This window comes from Pristiophorus japonicus, chromosome 22 (assembly GCF_044704955.1).
Source record: "Pristiophorus japonicus isolate sPriJap1 chromosome 22, sPriJap1.hap1, whole genome shotgun sequence".
Classification (NCBI taxonomy): Eukaryota; Metazoa; Chordata; class Chondrichthyes; family Pristiophoridae; genus Pristiophorus; species Pristiophorus japonicus.
This window is the reverse complement of record NC_091998.1, coordinates 15,697,007-15,716,478: the sequence shown is the minus strand read 5'-3', so window position 1 is coordinate 15,716,478 and position 19,472 is coordinate 15,697,007. Positions and strand designations below refer to the sequence as shown.

Genomic DNA, 19,472 nt, shown 5'->3' with positions numbered 1-19,472 from the left:
GAAACATTCTCCATCCTTTGACAGAGTGACTCAGCAACACTCCCATTTGAAATCGCTCTGTTCCATGACCGGAATCCTGATTTAAGAAACTTCTGATTAACTGAAGCAACAAACTGAAAGCTGTAAGCTGCAGGTGCAATGTTGGCACCTGGGAGTATGCTCGCAGGTTTGTGGAGCTGGTAATCGCATTTTGATTTGATTTGTAAGGTTTTCGCAAACATTTTTGGTTAGTTTGTAGTTTCGAGTTGTTGTGCCCCTTTAAAAGGGGGCACTTGGTTTAATTGTATAATTTAACAAAGAGTTGCAGAGCTGTTGCATTGTGAGTGGCTTAGCCAGTCACGTGATGTTCACAAGACTCAATAAAACCCCCAGTCAGTTGTGTTAAGTATCGAATAACTCCACCAGGCTAAGTACGGTGAGCTAGTTCAGGCATGACCGTACTCCAGTTTATTTATTCTCAAAATGAGGATTCAACATGGCTGCCAACATTATATACATGGCTTGCACGTATCTGCCAGTGACCATTAGGACTCCGACAGTCATGCCCTCCGGTGGCAGGTAAAACCCAGTTAACATACATAATAAGTTGGGTCTATGTCATCCACGATGATGGAACTATATAAATTTAATGGCAGCGTCTTCAATGAGGACATGGCAAATTAGAGCCATTAACTTCTGTTAGCCTGGTGGATGAACTGGTAATGTGTAGTGTGATTGTTAAACCTTTGTTAATAAACCAACTAATTCTTAAGAATCCATAGCAACACATTGCTATTACGCAAAGAACCCATGAAGCAAATACATTGCACCAGAAACAAAGGGTGCGGCAATGGCAGGCATTCTACAAATGGTCTCAAGTGTGCAAGGATTGCCCAAAGTTTCCCATTCCTGATCCCGCCCTTGTGGACATCAGACAATGCTCGCCGATTTCAGAGAGCTTGTAGAAAGCAGGAAGAGAAAAAAGAAAGACTTGGATTTATATAGCACCTTTCACGACCACCGGACGTCTCAAAGCACTTTACAGCCAATGAAGTACTTTTGGAGTGGCATCACTATTGTAATGTAGGAAACGCGGCAGCCAATTTGCGCACAGCAAGCTCCCACAAACAGCAATGATCAGATAATCTGTTTTTGTTATGTTGATTGAGGGATCAACATTGGCCAGGTCCCCGGGGATAACTCCCCTTGCTCTTCTTCAAAATTGTGCCATGGGTTCTTTTACGTCCACCTGAGAGCAGACAGGGCCTTGGTTTAACATTTCATCCGAAAGACGTTACCTCTGACGGTGCAGCGTTCCCTCAGCACTGCACTGGAGTGCCAGCCTAGATTGTTTTTAAGCTGAAGTCCCTGGAGTGGGACTTGGACCCACAACCTTCTGAATCAGAGGCGAGAGCACTACCCACTGAGCCACGTCTGACCTCCTTTGGGGCAAGAAGAGTAAGATAGGAAACAGTGCTACCATCCAAGATGGATTTCACCTCTTCTACCTTTGCAATAACTAGATGCTATTTTTAACCAGTGAGAAGTACTCAGATATGAAGCAATGTGTAACAAAATAGTTCCGGCAGTGAAGGAGGAGAACTCGGTGGAAATTCACCCTCCCGTCAAACTTGGGATCTAAGATCACCTTTCCACACAACTAAATTCCTTGTGCTTCAAAAATATCGTTCTCAAAGGATGTGTCGCTGACTGCTGTTTATGGAAGTTGTGAGAAATAACTTTTGTTAAAAATTGCCGAGCCTTTTCTTGACTTCAGGCACAGAATATTCTAGTTAATTATATTCCAGGCTTTTATTCAATATGACCTGCTAAATGACTCATGTATATAATTGCTTATGACAGAGCATTCCCCTCCCAACACTTAAGTGACTCACAGAATTAATTGTTTGTGAGATGGAAAGAATTTTCCCTTGTGAATTGTTAAGTAACCCTTGTCAGTATGATTGTTTATGGCTGCAAGTGATACTCAATTGTAACTAAATACTGGAAGGTTCCTTCTGCAGATTACATACAACCTGGGGGTAATCAGCCCAGTATCCTCGGCCCAGTAGGGAAACAGAGAAAGTTGGCAGGAGGTTTGAGGCTATAATTAATGCCACGGAACCAAGAATTGAAAACTCCACCATAAAGGCAGACAGTTTGTTAAGCCCTAAAGTCCCAGTGTAGGTTTATATATGTCTTTGTTTACCTCTAAAATTAATGCTGCAATGCTCTTAATAGTTTAATATTCAAAGGCATACTGTGTTAAACTGACAGCCCTTTTATTGTGCACCTTTTGTAGGCTTATTTCACTTTGCAGAGCATCAGAAACATTTCCGGATACATAATGACATGAAAACCTATCACGGCAACCATTTATATAATTCATCATTTGAGGGAATAAAGTGTAGCCGCAGCCTATTTTCAGATCGAGTTAACACACTCCGTCTTCCTGAAGAGGTGTGGGCTGAGTGAATATCTGAACCAGGTGCAATGCACAAGAACATACCTCTCAGGAGAGATCGTCCCTGGCTCTGTGTCCAGCTGCACCGGGCCATCTGGGTGCAGTGGCTATTGCAACATCGGGCAGGTCGGAGCAACATGCCTTGAACGAACGACTTCAATTCATCCTCTGCAGACCCACAACCATCTCCCCTGTAGTCTCACTAGCACATGTCACGCAGCACTGAAAATACACAGCCCTTCTGTCCATTCGCCCTCAAACAAGCAAATGCTAAAAAGGTCAGTGAAACATGGCTCAGGAAGAATGAGCCCCTTTTAATGGGCACATATTCTTTTCTGTTGTCTCCTCCAACATTCAGTCTGTATTTCGCCCAAAGCAAGCGCTCTACTCGGAACTCCTACATGGCAAGCGAGCCCAAGGTGGGCAGGGGAAATGTTTCAAGGACACCCTCAAAGCCTCCTTGATAAAATGCAACATCCCTACCGACACCTGGGAGTCCCTGGCCAAAGATCGCCCTAAGTGGAGGAAGTGCATCTGGGAGGGCGCTCGAGTCTCATCGCTGAGAGCGTGCAGAAATCAAGTGCAGGCAGAGGAAGGAGCGTGCGGCAAACCAGACTCCCCACCCATCCTTTCCTTCAACGATTGTTTGGCCCACCTGTGACAGAGACTGTAATTCCCATACTGGACTGTTCAGTCACCTGAGAACTCATTTTTAGAGTGGAAGCAAGTCTTCCTCGATTTCGAGGGTCTGCCTATGATGATGATTTCGCCTATATAACAAGAACCTTCATTTTTATTTTAATATGTGCAGTGGAGCCCTCCCCTAAATATGAACTGATTTTCCAGGGCACCACCTCTGCTGGCGATGAGGCGCATTGTCTGACTCCACCCTGATTCTGGTGTGTTAATATTTAATTGTCTAAACTGCTTCTTGGTTCTAGGTGGATTGGAGCCGATGCATACTGGCTTTGTTTGACGTTATCGGGGCAGGGGGGAGGTCTAATGGCCTCAAAGTGTGGTTGGTAGCCGAACCGCTCCTTAACGCCGATGGCGCGGGCTTAGCGCCGGGTGTCCATAGCACCTGTCTGTTTCAGGCAGTAAGCCCCTTTTAGTAAGCAAGTCGGGGTCCTATGACAAACCGTGCCCCAATTGTCATCGTAGGTTGGAACTGATTGGAGCATGTGTGTGTGGTGCAGGCTCTGGTCAGTGCCTTGGGCGATGGAGCGGACGAGGCCCAGCAAAGCCAAGTTTGGAATTATTTTTGTGGGGCCCAGAGAAGGAATGCTCCTCTGGGCCCTTCGAAAATAACGTGGGCCCTTGACGCCCCCGAACCGACCTTGGTGGTGACCAGGGAGGCCCAATATTGGTAGGCCTCAATCCAGCGAGCTGCATCGGGACACTCGCTTAGCGCCCCGCAGCTTGCTGGCTGACGCAAATGGGGCCAGAGCCTCAAAATGGCAGCCGTCTCTTCACTTCAAGTGCCCGTGAGCTCGGTCGGTCGGTCGGCCAAAATGCAAAATCAACCCCAAGGTTTATTAAATGTGCATTTTCTTTACCGACAGATCCTGCCAGACATTCACCGCTGCTAAAGTTCAATGTTCACCCGAGTATGCTCTGTAAAGGCTCTATATAAATATAGTACATTTAATATAGTGCCTTTAATAAATAAAGAATCCTCCTCAATCACCTTCTCCTGTGGCTGAAGAGCTCCTCCCAGAGTCACAATGCGGATTCCGCCCACTGAGGGGCACAATGGATATGATCTTCACCGCGCGGCAAACCCAAGAGAAATGCAGGGAGCAGCTCCAACCCCTGTACATGGCCTTCTTTGACCTCACAAACTCGGCAGGCCTCAAAAGTTTGTCACCATCCTTCGCCTGCTTCACGATGACATGCAAGCCGTGATCCTGACCAGTGGATCCACCACAGACCCAATTCACGTTCAGACTGGGGTCAAGCAAGGCTGTGTCATCGCACCATCGCTCTTTTTGATCTTCCTTGCTCCAATATTCCATCTCACCCTCAGTAAGCGCCCCGCGGGAGTGGAGCTAATGTACAGGAGAAACGGAAACTGTTCAACCTCCACCGCCTCCAGGCTAGATCCAAGGTCGTCCCATCCTCCATCATTGGATTACAGTACGCAGACAACATTTGCGACTGCGCACACTCGGATGCTGAACTCAACCATCGCCAACACCTTCACTGAAGCGTACGAGAGCACGGGCCTTACACTCAACATCCAGAAGACAAAGATCCTCTACCAACCAGCCCCTGCCACACAGCACTTCCCTCCGATTATCAAAATCCACGACGTGGCCTTGGACAACATGGATCATTCTCCAAACCTCGGGAACCTACTGTCGACAAGGGCAGACGTCGACGACAAGGTTCAATACCGCCTTCAGTGTGTCAGTGCAGCCTTCGGCCGCCTGAGGAAGAGAGTGTTTGAAAACCAGGACCTCAAACCCGGCACCAAGATCATGGTCTACAGAGCAGTAGTGATACCCGCCTTCCTATATGGTTCAGAGACATGGACTATGTACAGCAGGCACCTCAAAACACTGGAGAAGTACCACCAACGCTGCCTCTGCAAGATCCTGCAAATCCATTGGCAGGATAGGTGCATCAACATCAGAGTTCTCGCTCAGGCCAACATCCCCAGCATTGAAGCTTTGACCATGCTCGATCAGCTCCGATGAATGGGCTACATTGTCCACATGCCCGATACGAGACTCCCAAAGCAAGCACTCTACTCAGAGCTTTGACATGGCAAGTGAGCCACAGGTGGGCAGAGGAAACGCTTCGAGGACACTCAATCCCTCCTTGAAAAAGTGCAACATTCCCACCGAAGTCCTGCACTTTGGCAGAAAAAAGTCAAGAGCAAGTTATTATTTAAATGAAGAAAGATTGCAAAGTGCTGCAGTGCAGCAGGACCCGGGGGTACTTGTGCAGGAAGCACAAAAGAATAGTATGCAGGTACAGCAAGTGATCAGGAAGGCCAATGGAATCTTCACCTTTATTGCAAAGGGGGATGGAGTATAAAAACAGGGAGGTCTTGCTACAGTTATACAGGGTATTGGTGAGGCCACACCTGGAATACTGCGTGTAGTTTTGGTTTCCATATTTACGAAAGGATATACTTGCTTTGGAGGCACTTCAGAGAAGGTTCACTAGGTTGATTCTGGAGATGAGGGGGTTTGACTTATGAGGAAAGTTGAGTAGGTTGGGCCTCTACTCATTGGAATTCAGAAGAATGAGAGGTGATCTTATCGAAACGTACAAGAGGAGGCTTGACAAGGTGGATGCAGAGAGGATGTTTCCACTGATGGGGGAGACTAGAACTAGGGGGCATGATCTTAGAATAAGGAGCCGCCCATTTAAAACTGAACGAGGAGAAATTTCTTCTCTCCGAGGGTTGTAAATCTGTGGAATTCGCTGTCTGAGAGAGCTGTGGAAGCTGGGACATTGAATAAATTTAAGTCAGAAATAGTTTTTTAAATAAGGAGATAAGGGGTTATGGGGAGTGGGCGGGGAAGTGGAGCTGAGTCCATGATCAGATCAGCCATGATTTTATTGAATGGTGGAGCAGGCTCGAGGGGGCTGTATGGCCTACTCCTGTTCCTATTTCTTATGTTCTTATGTTCTAATCACTGGGCCAAAACCGTTCAAAGTGGAGGAGAAGCATCCGGGAGGGCGCTGAACATCTTGAGTCTCTTCGCCGGGAGCGAGCGGAGGCCAAGCGCAGACAGCGGGAGGAGCGTGCGGCAATCCAGGCTCCCCGCCCACCCTTTCCCTCAACCACTGTCTGCCCCACCTGTGACAGAGACTGTAGGTCCGCAACAGACTCTTCAGTCACCTGAGAACTCATTTTTTTAGTGCGGAAGCAAGTCATCCTCGACTCCGGGGGACTGCATAAAAAGATATAAATACAAGTTGTTGTTGTAGTAAAGGGTAATAAGTGTAAGATTTTAAAAGGTCCTCTGTTCCCAGTCTTGCAACTCCATGAAAGTGGCAATTTAAATTTGAAGGTCATCTGTGGAGACGTTAAAAGCTATTTGCACATTCTTTCCTTCTAATGCCTTTTCATTGCCTCACTGAGATGATCATTTATATTCTTTAAGGGGATCCTGTATCTCCACTGAGTGGATCAACCGACCTATTAACCTCCTCTCAGTGATTGCAATCTGTATTAGCTCGAGACTTGACTATTCCAATACGCTCCTGGCTGGCCTCCCACATTCTTCCCTACGTAAACTAGAGGTGATCCAAAACTCGGCTGCCCGTGTCCTAGCTTGTACCAAGTCCCGCTCACCCATCACCCCTGTGCTCGCTGACCTACACTGGCTTCCGGTTAAGCAATACCTCGATTTCAAAATTCCCATCCTTGTTTAAAAATCCCTCCATGGCCTCACCCCCTCCCTATCTCTGTAATCTCCTCCAGCCCCACAACCCCCCCACCCCCGAGATGTCTGTGCCCGTCTAATTCTGCCCTCTTGACCATCCCCAATTATAATCGCACAACCATCGGTGGCCGTGCCTTCTGGTGCCTCGGCCCCAAGATCTGGAACTCCCTGCCTAAATCTCTCCGCCTCTCTATCTCTCTTTCCTCCTTCAAGATGCTTCTTAAAACCTACCTCTATTTGGTCATCTGCCGTAATTTCTTCTTATGTGACTCGGTGTCCAATTTATTTGTTTTGTCTTATAACACTGCTGTGAAGTGCCTTCGACGTTTCATTACATTAAAGGCAGTATATAAATCCAAACTGTTGTTGTTGTAAAGGGTAATAAGGGTCAGATTTTTAAAGGTCCTCTGTTCTCAGTCTTGCAACTTCATGAAGATGGCAATTTAAATTTGAAGGTCATCTGTGGAGACGTTAAAAGCTATTTGCACATTCTTTGCTTCTAATGCCTTTCCATTGCCTCACTGAGATGATCGTTTGTTTCCTTTAACAGGATCCTGCATCTCCTCTGAGTGGATCAATCAGACCATTAACCTCCTATCTGTGATTAGAATCTGTGTCGGCTTATTTTCTGACTCTTTCCTCCCCTTCTTTCTCTTCCACCCTATAAAAGGGCTTGCTTAGCTTTCAGTTTCCCGTTCTGGTTACGCCTGGCATTGCTCAATGACCGGCACATCGCTGCGTGACCTGCTGTGCATCGCCATGCAATTTCTCTTTTTATTGGAGCGAGGCTAATATTTGCTTCTTCGTTACTGTACTGAGATTCCCCCAGAATGGATGAGATAACTTTGATAATGAACAGATTGCAGTGATGCTTTCATATTAAACTACATAAAGCTGGATGTTCTTGCAAGCATACTGAAGTTACTATTTGCCGATCTGAGTTGTCGGCAGTAAGCGAAAGCTTTAATAACTGGACAGTAAGCAAACAGTATAACATAATACAACACGAGGCCTCTTCACCTTGCACGTGAATAAAGCAAACCATGATTTGCCAACAAGTCTACTTTGATCTTTGACACAATATGTATCTTAATGCATCACTCCACTTTAAAGAGGTGATGGTTTAGCATTAACTTATAAGAACACAAGAAATAGGTGCAGGAATAGGCCTTACGGTCCCGGCTCCGCCATTCAATAAGATCATGGCTGATCACAACTCCACTTTCCCGCCCGATCCCCATATCCCTTGATTCCCCGAGAGTCCAAAAATCTATCGATCTCAGCCTTAAATAAATTCAGTCACTCAGCATCCACAGCCCTCTGGGGCAGAGATTCACAACCCTCTGAGTGAAGAAATTCCCCCTCATCTCAGTCTTAAGTGGCCAACCCCTTATCCTGAGACTATGCCCCCTAGATCTAGACACTTCAGCCAGGGGAAACAACCTCTCAGCATCTACTCTGTCAAACCCCTTCAAAATCTTGTATGTTTCAATGACATCATCGGACTCATACAGATTTTACAGTGAACTATGCCTGTGACAAAAATTCAGTATTGTTATCTAAGAGCTAGCATTTCTTTAATTGTCATAAAGGGGTTAAAAACCAGCTTCACTCACAGAAATCCTATTCCGCAATGATTATAGATTTGAGTCAGTTTATCTATGCCACATGTCTAAAGGAAAGCCCAAGCTATTCAATTCAAATACAAACATCTTCTGGAATTTGTTCAAATATGTGTTGGACGAGGAGTTTTTGAAAATTTCTCACTGCCTGATCTTGGTCAGTTTTCTTATTCAAATCAGAGAATGCATCTAAAACCTTCTGTAGAGTCAGCTTCTGTAGATGGTGAGCAAAAGAATATTACTTGCACCACAGCAGCTGCAAGCAATATTATTGTCTATTACGAAGCGCTAGCTAAGGTCAACAACTACTTTAAAACTATATCTTGTGCTACTGCTATTTGCTTGTTCTTCTGCTGTTTAATACATTTGTTTGACAGTTAAAGACTAAATCGTAGTAAATTGTAGTGTTATTATGCCACCTCCTGAAGACAAGGAGGATCATGTGATTAAAAACAGAGGAAATAAACTGAAGGTCTCTGTTCATTCCCTGAGAATATTGCAAATTCACCGAGAAATATGGGCAAGTATGTTTACTTATCACTTTGTAATATGGGTCAAAAACAACACACTGAAGTCCAGTCTGTACAAGTATCGTCAGCACTGACATGTGCTAAAGTTCAATCAGAGGCAAAATATGTATTCCAAATTTCCAAAAACGATCGTAAGACACATATATTTGATGAATAAGGTTTTAAGAAGCAGTTCACAGCATTACGTCTGGTGGAGGCTGGATATGGTATTACCAGATATACCATATGCTTGTCAGTTCAGTCAATTTAGTCTTCAAAGTACAGCACTGGCCCTCCTCTACTGGAAGCTCATCAGAGGGAAGAAGTCACCACCTACTGAGCCTTAACATCCAACGGCTCAGCTAACTTAGGACCAATACAGGACCAATCGTCACTGATAAGCAAGAGGTGGAAGGAAGGAATTCTAAAGCTAAGGGTACAGTTTCCAAGGATCTGAGCAGCCACAGCTCTCTCTCAATTCTGAAGGTGGAATGTACATAGCAATGTACAGGGGTAGACTTCTGTACAGGGCTGGGGAAAAAAACCCAGTGTGATCCTCCTGGCTGTGTGTAGGAAATAACATACCCCTCTCCAAATGCTATCTCAAATTTATCTCCAGGTTCTTATCCAGCTCTCTCTTGGATTTGCTCCTACAAACAGCCCCATTGGTGGTCCATTCCACACATTCACGGCCCTCTGTGTAAAGCCGTTATACCCAAACTGTCCCTCGGGCAAAGTTTGACGAGGTACCTTATGTTGTAGAAGTCAGCTAATTATCAAGGGTCAATGATCACCTGCTATTCATCCCTTAGCAAAATCCAAGAAGGGAATCCATACAAGGAACCTGATCTCATTTGTCCATTATGCAACGCATTCTATGATGGAACCATATCCTGGCAATTTTGCTTCGGCGTTGACGATGTTGGCAGAAACTCCGTGTGATTGTAGTGTATTGCACACACCACCATGTGTCCCATGATTGGAATATGTCTCCACACAGCATACTAAGAGTCAATTGATTGGGTCAAGATTTGGAAAAATCTCTAGAGAATCCCAAAGGTAATGGAGAGGTTTGTTTAGTTGGCTATCTTGATCATGACCTTGACCTACTTCAATATCAGAGCCCAACCTGTGGAGAAGTCCAAATCATCATAAACATGTTGATGCACGCTCACATCAAACTCATCACACTGCAGATGTGCAAACGTTCTCACTCTGGAGCTATGCAAGAGCAGCATGTCGTGAGCACGACCTTCAGTCAGCTGTTCCTTACTCAATAGCTGATCAAAACGTTATGTACAAATCGGCATGTTCGCTCCCATTCCTTGTCTGAACTAGGAGCATCTAAAGGCAGTCAAGGGTTATGGGGAGTGGGCAGGGAAGTGGAGTTGAGGCCAAGATCAGATCAGCCATAATCTTATTGAATGGCGGAGCAGGCTTGAGGGGCCAAACGACCTGCTATTTCTTATGTTCTTATGTTATTTGGCCCAAACCTCTCCAGCATTAGCTGGTGCTCCCCAATTTCATTAAAAAGAAAGCTGGCACGAACAAAAAAATCCATTTGCTTTCGAATACAAATGAAGCAAAAACAGACTGTGGTCAGGCCAATAAGACTACCTGGAATACTGCGTGCAGTTTTGGTTTCCATATTTATGAAAGGATAAAGGATATACTTGCTTTGGAGGCAGTTCAGAGAAGGTTCACTAGGTTGATTCCGGGGATGAGGGGGTTGACTTATGAGAAAAGGTTGAGTAGGTTGGGCCTCTACTGATTGGAATTCAGAAGAATGAAAGGTGATCTTATCGAAACGTATAAGATAGGAGGGGGCTTGACAAGGTGGATGCAGAGAGGATGTTTCCACTGATGGGGGAGACTAGAACTAGAGGGCATGATCTTAGAATAAGGGGCCGCCCATTTAAAACTGAGATGAGGAGACATTTTTTCCCTCAGAGGGTTGTGAATCTGTGGAAAATTTGCTGCCTCAGAGAGCTGTGGAAGCTGGGACATTGAATAAATTTAAGATAGAAATAGACAGTGTCTTAAACGATAAGGGGATAAGGGGTTATGTGGAGCGGGCGGGGAAGTGGAGTTGAGTCCTTGATCAGATCAACCATGATCTTATTGAATGGCGGAGCAGGCTCGAGAAGCCATATGCCCTACTCCTGCTCCTATTTCTTATGTTCTTACTAATCTTTCCGAAGGTCGCTGGGATGTTCAAAAAGTGACATATCTGCAGATACTAATAAAAATAACCATCTATATATTGAAGTGGATCGTAAAAGTTTTTGAAGCATCTTGTCCATCATTTCCAAGAAACACAATTCTCTTGTCATGCCATTGATTGAATTCTATTTCCTTAATTTGGGCGTGGTTGGGGGGGTGAATATAGATTATACTAGGAAAGAAAAACTGGTAGACAGACTTGAAAAGATGTGGAAGCAGTAATAAATATCTCTCATTGTCTGGATCACTATACCCATTATATCGTTCTAGAGATAACAGTTCAACGACGTATAGTTTGCGAATTACAATATTTCTGATCCAATCCCAGGCAAAGATGATGCAATTATCGAGGCAGAGAATATGCACTTCAAAATATAGAGCAAGCCATTCAGGAAAGTTATCCCTTAAATTCTCGAATTCTTCAAAGTGAATCAATGACTTCTGAAGGTTTCAGAAAATTCACTTATCTGCGAGTGTGCAAATGTGGCAACACGTATATAGCATCTATAATGTAATAACCATCCAATAGCACTTCACAGAGAGGAAACAGAGGCAGAGCAGTTGTGGAAGAGTTGGAGAAGTGACCAAAAGCATGGTCAAAAAGGATAAGTTCTGAAGGTAGGGAGAGAGGTAGTCGGATGCCTGGGTTTAGCGAGGGTGGTTCAGAGAGTCAGGCCGAGAGGGGTGGGGCAGACAAAGGCCACAAGTCACAGGAAGCCAGAGTCGGAGGACCAGAGGGTTTGGGATGTGAGGCGGGAGAAGAGTGCAGAGGTAGCTCTGGGCGAGGCCGGGGAGAGGTTTGTAAATAAGGTTACGATTTTGAATTTGGAGATAATAAACCCGTGGAGTTCAGCGAGAATGTGGATGATACGCGAATGGGAACTCCTACACAGCAAGCGAACCCCAGGTGGGCAGAGGAAAGGTTTCAAGGACACCCTCAAAGCCTCCCTGATAAAGTGCAACATCCCCACTGGCACCTGGGAATCCCTGGCCAAAGACCGCCCTAAGTAGAGGAAGAGCATGTGAGGGGGTGCTGAGCACCTCGAGTCTCGTCGCCGAGAGCATTCAGAAAACAAGTGCAGACAGTATAAAGAGCGTGCAGCAAACCAGGCTCCCCACCCACCCTTTCCTTCAACGACTGTCTGCCTCATCTGTGACAGAGACTGTAATTCCCGTATTGGACTGTACAGCCACCTGATAACTCACTTTTAAAGTGGAAGCAAGTCTTCCTCGATTTCGAGGTACTGCCTATGATGATGATGAGTGCAGAATCAGATGAGGACACTGGAGTTTTGGTCGAGTTAGAGATAATGAATGATGGCGCATGGAGCTCAGGAGACTGACGAGGAGAGAGGTGAAGGCAAGATGGATAATGTTATGGAGGTGGAAGCATGAGGCCTTGGTGATGAACAAGATATGGGGCTTCTGGTTCAGTTCTGGAGTGAACACAATGCTCAGGATTTGCACCATCTATTTCAGCCTGATCAAGCAGTCGGGAGAGAGATACACTCATTGACATGGGCGGAGCCAAAAGGCTGATTTTAGTCTTTGCAATGTTCAAGTGGAGGAAATTATGGCTTATCCATGACTTAGTCCAAAATAGGCAGCTTAACAGCATGGAGTTAGGAGAGCTGGTCCAGAGGAGACTGGAGTGTTTCAGCATACCTCATAACCGTTGGAAAAATCTGAGGGGGCAACATATAAAAGCAGAAAAATGCGTGGGGCAGGGATGAATTCTTGGAGAGTTCCAGAGGTGACCATCTATGGGCAGGAGAAGAAACCATTGTTGACTGGTTGGGCGAGTGCAGTCCACGGAGGGCACTTGGTGGAGGCGGGTGGAGTTGCTGGTGCCATTGCCAGGGTGGCAGCCAGTCCAAAGGAATGCAACAATAACAAAGCTTTCAGTACGTTCACAAAATACAAGGCGAGATCTTCATTTTTGTTTTGATCCTGTTGGATAAAGAGCCATGACCTGTGAACCACGTTACCCTTGATTGCGTGTGGTGCTGGACAGTATGTGCTGTTATACACGTTCTGGAGGCTCGGAGGCACCTGGACTCTATATTTAAATCTTAATTGATCTATTTATAAGGCGAAGGAAACCCTAACGCTCGGTAAAGGGAGAAATTCTGCTGTTGCTCATTTTATGACAATGAGCAATGCTGCTTAACAAAAGCCATCAAAAATCAATGTTTTGGAAAAGTAAACTATTTTGTTAACAATATTTATAGTGTTGCAGTATCAACTTAGTTCCTAGTATCTATCAATCTTTTTCTCTGGTAAACATTCTTAGATTTATAAGATAACAGAAGGTTAAGCGGAAAATAAATGTGAAGTTAATTCCCGAGTAAGAACATACATGCTGAATCTCATTACTTTTCATCAGCGAGTTATAAAAGTTTTGCATTTGTAAGCTCCATATTGATCAGACTATTAATGACTCATTACCAGTGTAACCGAAACATTGCACACTAGAATGGACTAATATCTGCTTCAGCATCTTAAGCAGTTACATTTCAGCAACTAATCACTGGTTATGTAGAAAATCTCCGAATAAATTGGTGAAGAGGGGAGGGGACCTCCTGTCAGGAGGGCTTAACTCGTCTTCCGCTGGAAATGGGGCGCATCTAGCGTTTTTGTTGTGTTCTGGCCGCCGCGATGGAGGCAGTGGCCTATCCGCCAAAATTCAGCTCATCATTTTTTTTCCCCCAAGTGGGGCGGAAGTCGGTCATCATGGGGGCAGAGGTGGGGGCGGGACAGAGTGTCTGCCGCAGTCAGTCATCAGCGCTGGGCCGGTGACATCACCGCGCTGGCATGTCACCGCGTCTCTCCCCTTCAGTTAAAGGGGAGGGCCGCTGAGAACTCTGCGTTTATTTTAGTTCGGTCCACTGGGCCACCAGGGAGGATTTCGGCCGGGCCAGTGGCCTAGCACACCCAAGAGGGGGCGCCAGGCTGCCTGTTGGCAGCCCGGCCGATCCCAGGGGCATAATTGTCGGGGCTGACCTAGCATTCGGCAGACTATAAAAAATAAAATGGCGTTGCCACCTCCCCTTTAAGGACGGCCGCACCGCCAACCAACAAGGAGCGGACCGACACAAAAAGCTGTCGGGGGCACCGAGTGACGGCCGGAAGACTTCTGGAGGTGAATTTCACTTCCGGGGCGGGACATCGGTGGTGCACGCTCTGATGACGCACTTGGGCATCGGCAGCCGTGGGGCGGAAGTGGGGGGAGTGGAGCGGATATGATCACCGCCAGAAAAACGCTCGGGGTCAATTGCGCAAACGACGGACATTCCACGAAAAATCGCCGGCCATCCCGCACCGTGCCCAGGCTGCCAGAGGCCTTAACGAAAGGGCCAATTTTGGCTCCAGGGTGTTTCCCAGAAGAGATTGCCCACAACTGTATAAGAAAATCAGAGCAAACTGCTGAAATACCCAACACTTACATTTGCTGTGATCGTTTGCCCTACAAAATAATCCTGTACAAAACCATACCGTACCGCAGCTGCTCAAAGTAGTGTCAGGTACAAATATCATCAAAAACATTGCAATATAAATCCTTACAAAAAAAAAATTAAACCATTCTACTAAAATAAATGTGATCAATGGCGGCCATTTCTAGATCATGCATTGCTCTTTGCTATCTACGGAAAGCATTGCCACATCAGCAAATCTCTACAGCTACTGTCGTTATACAACGGAAAGGACTAACTGAAGAGAAAGCTAGTGCTGATGAAATCTGTCGGACTGTCCCAAAGTAAGTGGGTGAGGGACTGCATGCTTCTGGACTCAACAGCAGTTCTACTCAACGCTACGGGTTCTAACGTGTCTACATTTCTCAGCAATGCAAACGTGTCTACTACAATTAAGAGAGTGAAACAAGAGCATGCACATCTTACCTTGACGAACTAATAATTTGATTTTTTTTTAAGAGGAAATGAATGGGAGAAAGAGCTAGTATTAGATCAAGTTATTTTCGATGGCAGGTTCCATTAGCAAAATGTTAGCTTTTCTTGATGGAAAAAAAAACCCTCATTATTATCGCTCCAGCTTCCCAGCCAGTGAGCACCAGATAGCTTTTGACTGACTCCGTGCCCCCCACCACCACCAAAGCTGCCAATGAGAAAGTGCTCCAGGTGTTTTGTCCTTTGCAGACGGTGATGGATGATATATCAGGTTTTTGTGGTGCGAGACAACAAAAAGTTAAATGAAACAGCACGTTTGTGCATTCTCCTCTTCCCGCTCATGAGCAGCTCGGCCTGAAGACCATTTCAGTTGAGTGGAAGAAGCCCAAAGGTTACTTTCCGTTTCCAAGAGGATAGCTTTTAAGATTCAACTAAAGGTCAACACTGATTCCCTTTTCCCCTGTTCTATGCACTCTACCAATAAAGGACTGAAACATTCCATCTCCAACACGGTGTAAATGCTCACCAAGCCCCATCGGTTCCCATCCCAGCTGTGGCAATAAGGATCCTTTGCCATCCATTTCACTTGAAGTTAGGAAAAGGGCTCACCACAAAAAAAAATCCGTTGCAACAATTGCGTTCACGTTGAGGTTTCAGTGCATTAATGTGAAACCACTTGATACTTTCAATTTCACCGGAATCTTCGTGAGCGGATTAGGAGCGGGGCGACGGATGTGTGAGGAAATGTCCATCGCTTTCCTCAACGATCCGAATTGCTGCAGCAGGTGATAAAGGGCACGGATTCTCGCTATTGAATTCCCAATGTTGTACGCGGGTTTAAAAATAAACTATCGAAAGTCATCGGACAATCAATGAGTTCCTTTACTTATTGCGGCATTTTCTAACAGAGTTTACAGTCAGCACCAATGGCAGCTGAGCATCTGTTAAGACCGTCAGTTATATTGCACCGTCCAACTTGAAGTCTTATTAAAATACCGGTTATTTGATCAATGTTGCAATGTGTTGATAACATTGTACAGGTTTTTTATCCCCGTATTATACAAGAGAATGTTTTCTCAGGCAGCATGGATTGGGTTAAGGTCTGCCGTTTCCATTTGCATCCCCTCTGGACCCATCTTTTGTTTCTTTACTTGTCCCGTTACCATCTCCTTTTGCCTCACACCATCATCCCTTTTGTCTCTCTAATCTCTCCTGTCTTCCACCCTATCACAGACCTTCCCTTTTGCGCTTTCAATCGCAGCCCGCCTCCCCCACACCCTTTTCCCTGGCTCTGTGCTTGCTTATAAGCTGCTAATCTGGCACTTCTTCGAGCCCTGACGCAGGGTCATCGAGCTGAACGGTTAACTCTGTTTCTCTCTGCACAGATACTGCCTGACCCACGGAGTGTCTCCAGCATTTTCCGTCAAGTAATTGGCAGCCCTGCTCACAGGATCATACCGCACAGAAAGAGGCCGTTCAGCCCATCGTGCTGACTCTTTGAAAGAACGATCCAATTAGTTTCACTCCGCTGCATTTCGCCGATAGCCTTCCAACTTTTTTTCCGTTTCATGCATATATCCAATTCCCTTCTGACAGTTACTATTGAATCTGCTTCCAGTGCCCCTTTCAAGGCAATCAATGCCAGATCATAGCAACCTCTGCGTAAAATAAATTCTCCTCTCCCCTCTGGTGCTTTTGCCAATTATCTTAAATTGGAGTGCTCTAATTATCGACCACGTATCGATGTTCAAAAAATACCCCAATCTGTGTGCAATGTTAATGTAAGAAGCATATACTTGTTATCAATAAAAGTAATCTTCCCATTGACAAACTGTGAGAGAAAACAGTTTATTTTCTCTAGACTGCAATCCCAACGTATCCTGAAAAAAGGAGGTGGTGATTGTTAAGAGACCAGGTAAGGAGAACACGTTAAAATGCTCCCAACATTGTGGATTACATAGAACAAAATATAGAACAGCAGCATTTATATGTTGGAAAAATGAGTACATTCATTAACATGAGTATTAGGTTAACCTGTAAACTATCAAAAGCAAATGTGTACAAAACTATGAATAGAAATGATTTGCATTTTTTTGCCTATAATCTACAGGAACAGCAAAATTAAAAAGTATAACGGTACTTACTCTGAAGAATCGATGAAGTATATTACAAGTGCACCAATGCTGAGAGCAAAAACCAAGACCACCTAAAAATGAGATAAAGAAACAGTTCTTAAAATACTGGACTAAAGAGATTTTAACAAAAGAGAAGTCAATTATAAATGCATTCAGGAAGAAAAGTTGCCATGTTAGTACATAAGAATTAGGAGCAGGGGAAGGCCATTCGGCCCCTCGAACCTGCTCCGCCACTCAATAAGATCATGGCCGATCTTCTCCCTTAACTCCACTTTCTTGCAATATCCCCATATTCCTTGATTCCCTTAATACCTCAAAATCTGTGTCTTGAATATAGTCAACGACTGAGCATCCACAGCCCTCTGGGGTAGAGCATTCCAGAGATTCACCACCCTCTGAGTGAAGAAATTTCTCCTTATCTCAGTCCCAAATGGCCGACCCCTTATTCTGAGACTGTGGCCCCTGGTTCTATATTCCCCAGCCAAAGGAAACATCCTCCCTGCATCTACCCTGTCAAGCCTTGTAAGATTGTTGTATATTTCAATGGCAAGTATATCCCTCTATGGCAAGTATATCCTTTCTTGGGTAAGGAGACCAAAACTGTACACAATACTCCAGGTGCAGTCTCACCAGGGCCTATATAATTGCAGTAAGACATCTTTACGCTTATACTCAAATCCTCTGTTGACTGATTTAGTTGACGAGTCTGTTGAATTTGATCTATAATTAATTATGTAGCAACAATAAAACCTTTCATTAGATTTGTTACTTTACTTAATTTGAGAATAGCACACACCTAGATAATCCATGTCATAACTTAGGGGCAGTATGACCAATGGAAGGTCGCTGATGGTCAGGCCCAATGGTAGGTGAGCATCAGTCTCATGGGGACTAATACATTCCATTCAATTGAACAGTTCTAACGAAGGGTCTATATTTGCACTGACCACATTTGATCAGCTCCACTGAGCAGGCCACATAGTTCGCATGCCAGACAGACACGAAACTCCCAAAGCAAGCGCTCTACTCGGAACTCGTCCACGGCAAACGAGCCAAAGGAAACATTACAAGGACACCCTCAAAGCCGCCCTAAGTGGAGGAAGTGCATCCGGGAGGGCGCTAAGCTCCTCAAGTATCGTCGTCGAGAGCATGCAGAAATCAAGCGCAGACAGCGGAAGGAGCGTGCGGCAAACCAGTCCCACCCTCCCTTTCCTTCAACCACTGTCTGTCCCACCTGTGACAGAGACTGTGGTTCTCATATTGGACTGTTCAGCCACCTAAGAACTCATGCGAAGAGTGGAAGCAAGTCTTCCTCGATCCCGAGGGACTGCCTACGATGATGATATTTGAAAAGTAAACCTAACTTTGCTTTTCAGATACGACTGTGTATTTTTGGACCTGTTTTTGTTTTAAATCATAGAATCATACAGCACAAAAGGAGGCTATTGTGTCTGTGCAGGTCTTTGAAAGAGCTTTCCAATTGTCCCATTTGTCCCATCGCTCTGCAAATATGTTCTGTTCAAGTATATATCCAATTCCCTTTTGAAGGTTACTACTGAATCTGCTTCCACCGCCCTTTCAGGCAGTGCATTCCAGAACATAACCTGCTGCGTAAAAATAATTCCATTCCCCCCTGGACCTTTTGCCAATTATCTTAAACCTGTGTCTTCTGGTGAACAATCCTCTTGCCAATGGAAACAGTTTCTCCCGGTCCACCTTTTCAAAACACCTTATCATTTTGAACACTTCTATTTTTACCCGCATGGGTGGCCCCTCGAATAAAACAGAAGATGGATACCGCCAGCAGATAGTTGCCGACACTCTTGGACCAATGGCCACTCGACGCCCAGGGAAAAGCAGGCATGCGATGCGTAGCTAGCAGCGGACAGAAAAATCAACTGTTGTGACTCGACCTCAAACGCTTCACAAAATTAACAAATGGAAGCAGAATCATTGACCAGCAATCATTCGATTTCGGCTGTGGACACCAGGAGCCTGTGAAAAAAATTGTGTACTGCTTTTGCTGCGCTAACAAAATGGTGGACAGCACAAGCAGCAATGAGACACTTTGATGTGCTCATCCTGCACCATTTTCTCAAAAGGAGTTTGAATCCCGAGGGAATAAAGCTGGATTTCATAACTTAAATTAGTCCAATTTAAATCACTTCAGGCACTGAATTTAGTTCAGAGCTTATCCCTTATGTCTGCACCATTAAAAAAATCTCATTTATC

The 19,472-nt window shown here is 45.1% G+C and overlaps 1 protein-coding gene across 6 annotated transcripts in view; it reads right to left on the bottom strand.

Moving 5' to 3' along the window:
• kcnma1a (potassium large conductance calcium-activated channel, subfamily M, alpha member 1a) overlaps positions 1–19,472 on the bottom strand; it is a 1,078,477-nt gene that overhangs the window by 551,881 nt on the left and 507,124 nt on the right. For all 6 annotated transcript variants that reach the window (XR_011588354.1, XM_070865680.1, XM_070865679.1 and 3 more), the window contains exon 3: positions 17,250–17,311. Coding sequence is in view for 5 of the 6 variants with exons in the window: in XM_070865680.1 (XP_070721781.1) it covers positions 17,250–17,311 (62 nt within the window). In the remaining variant the exon portion in view is untranslated. The remainder of the gene's footprint in view (positions 1–17,249; positions 17,312–19,472) is intronic.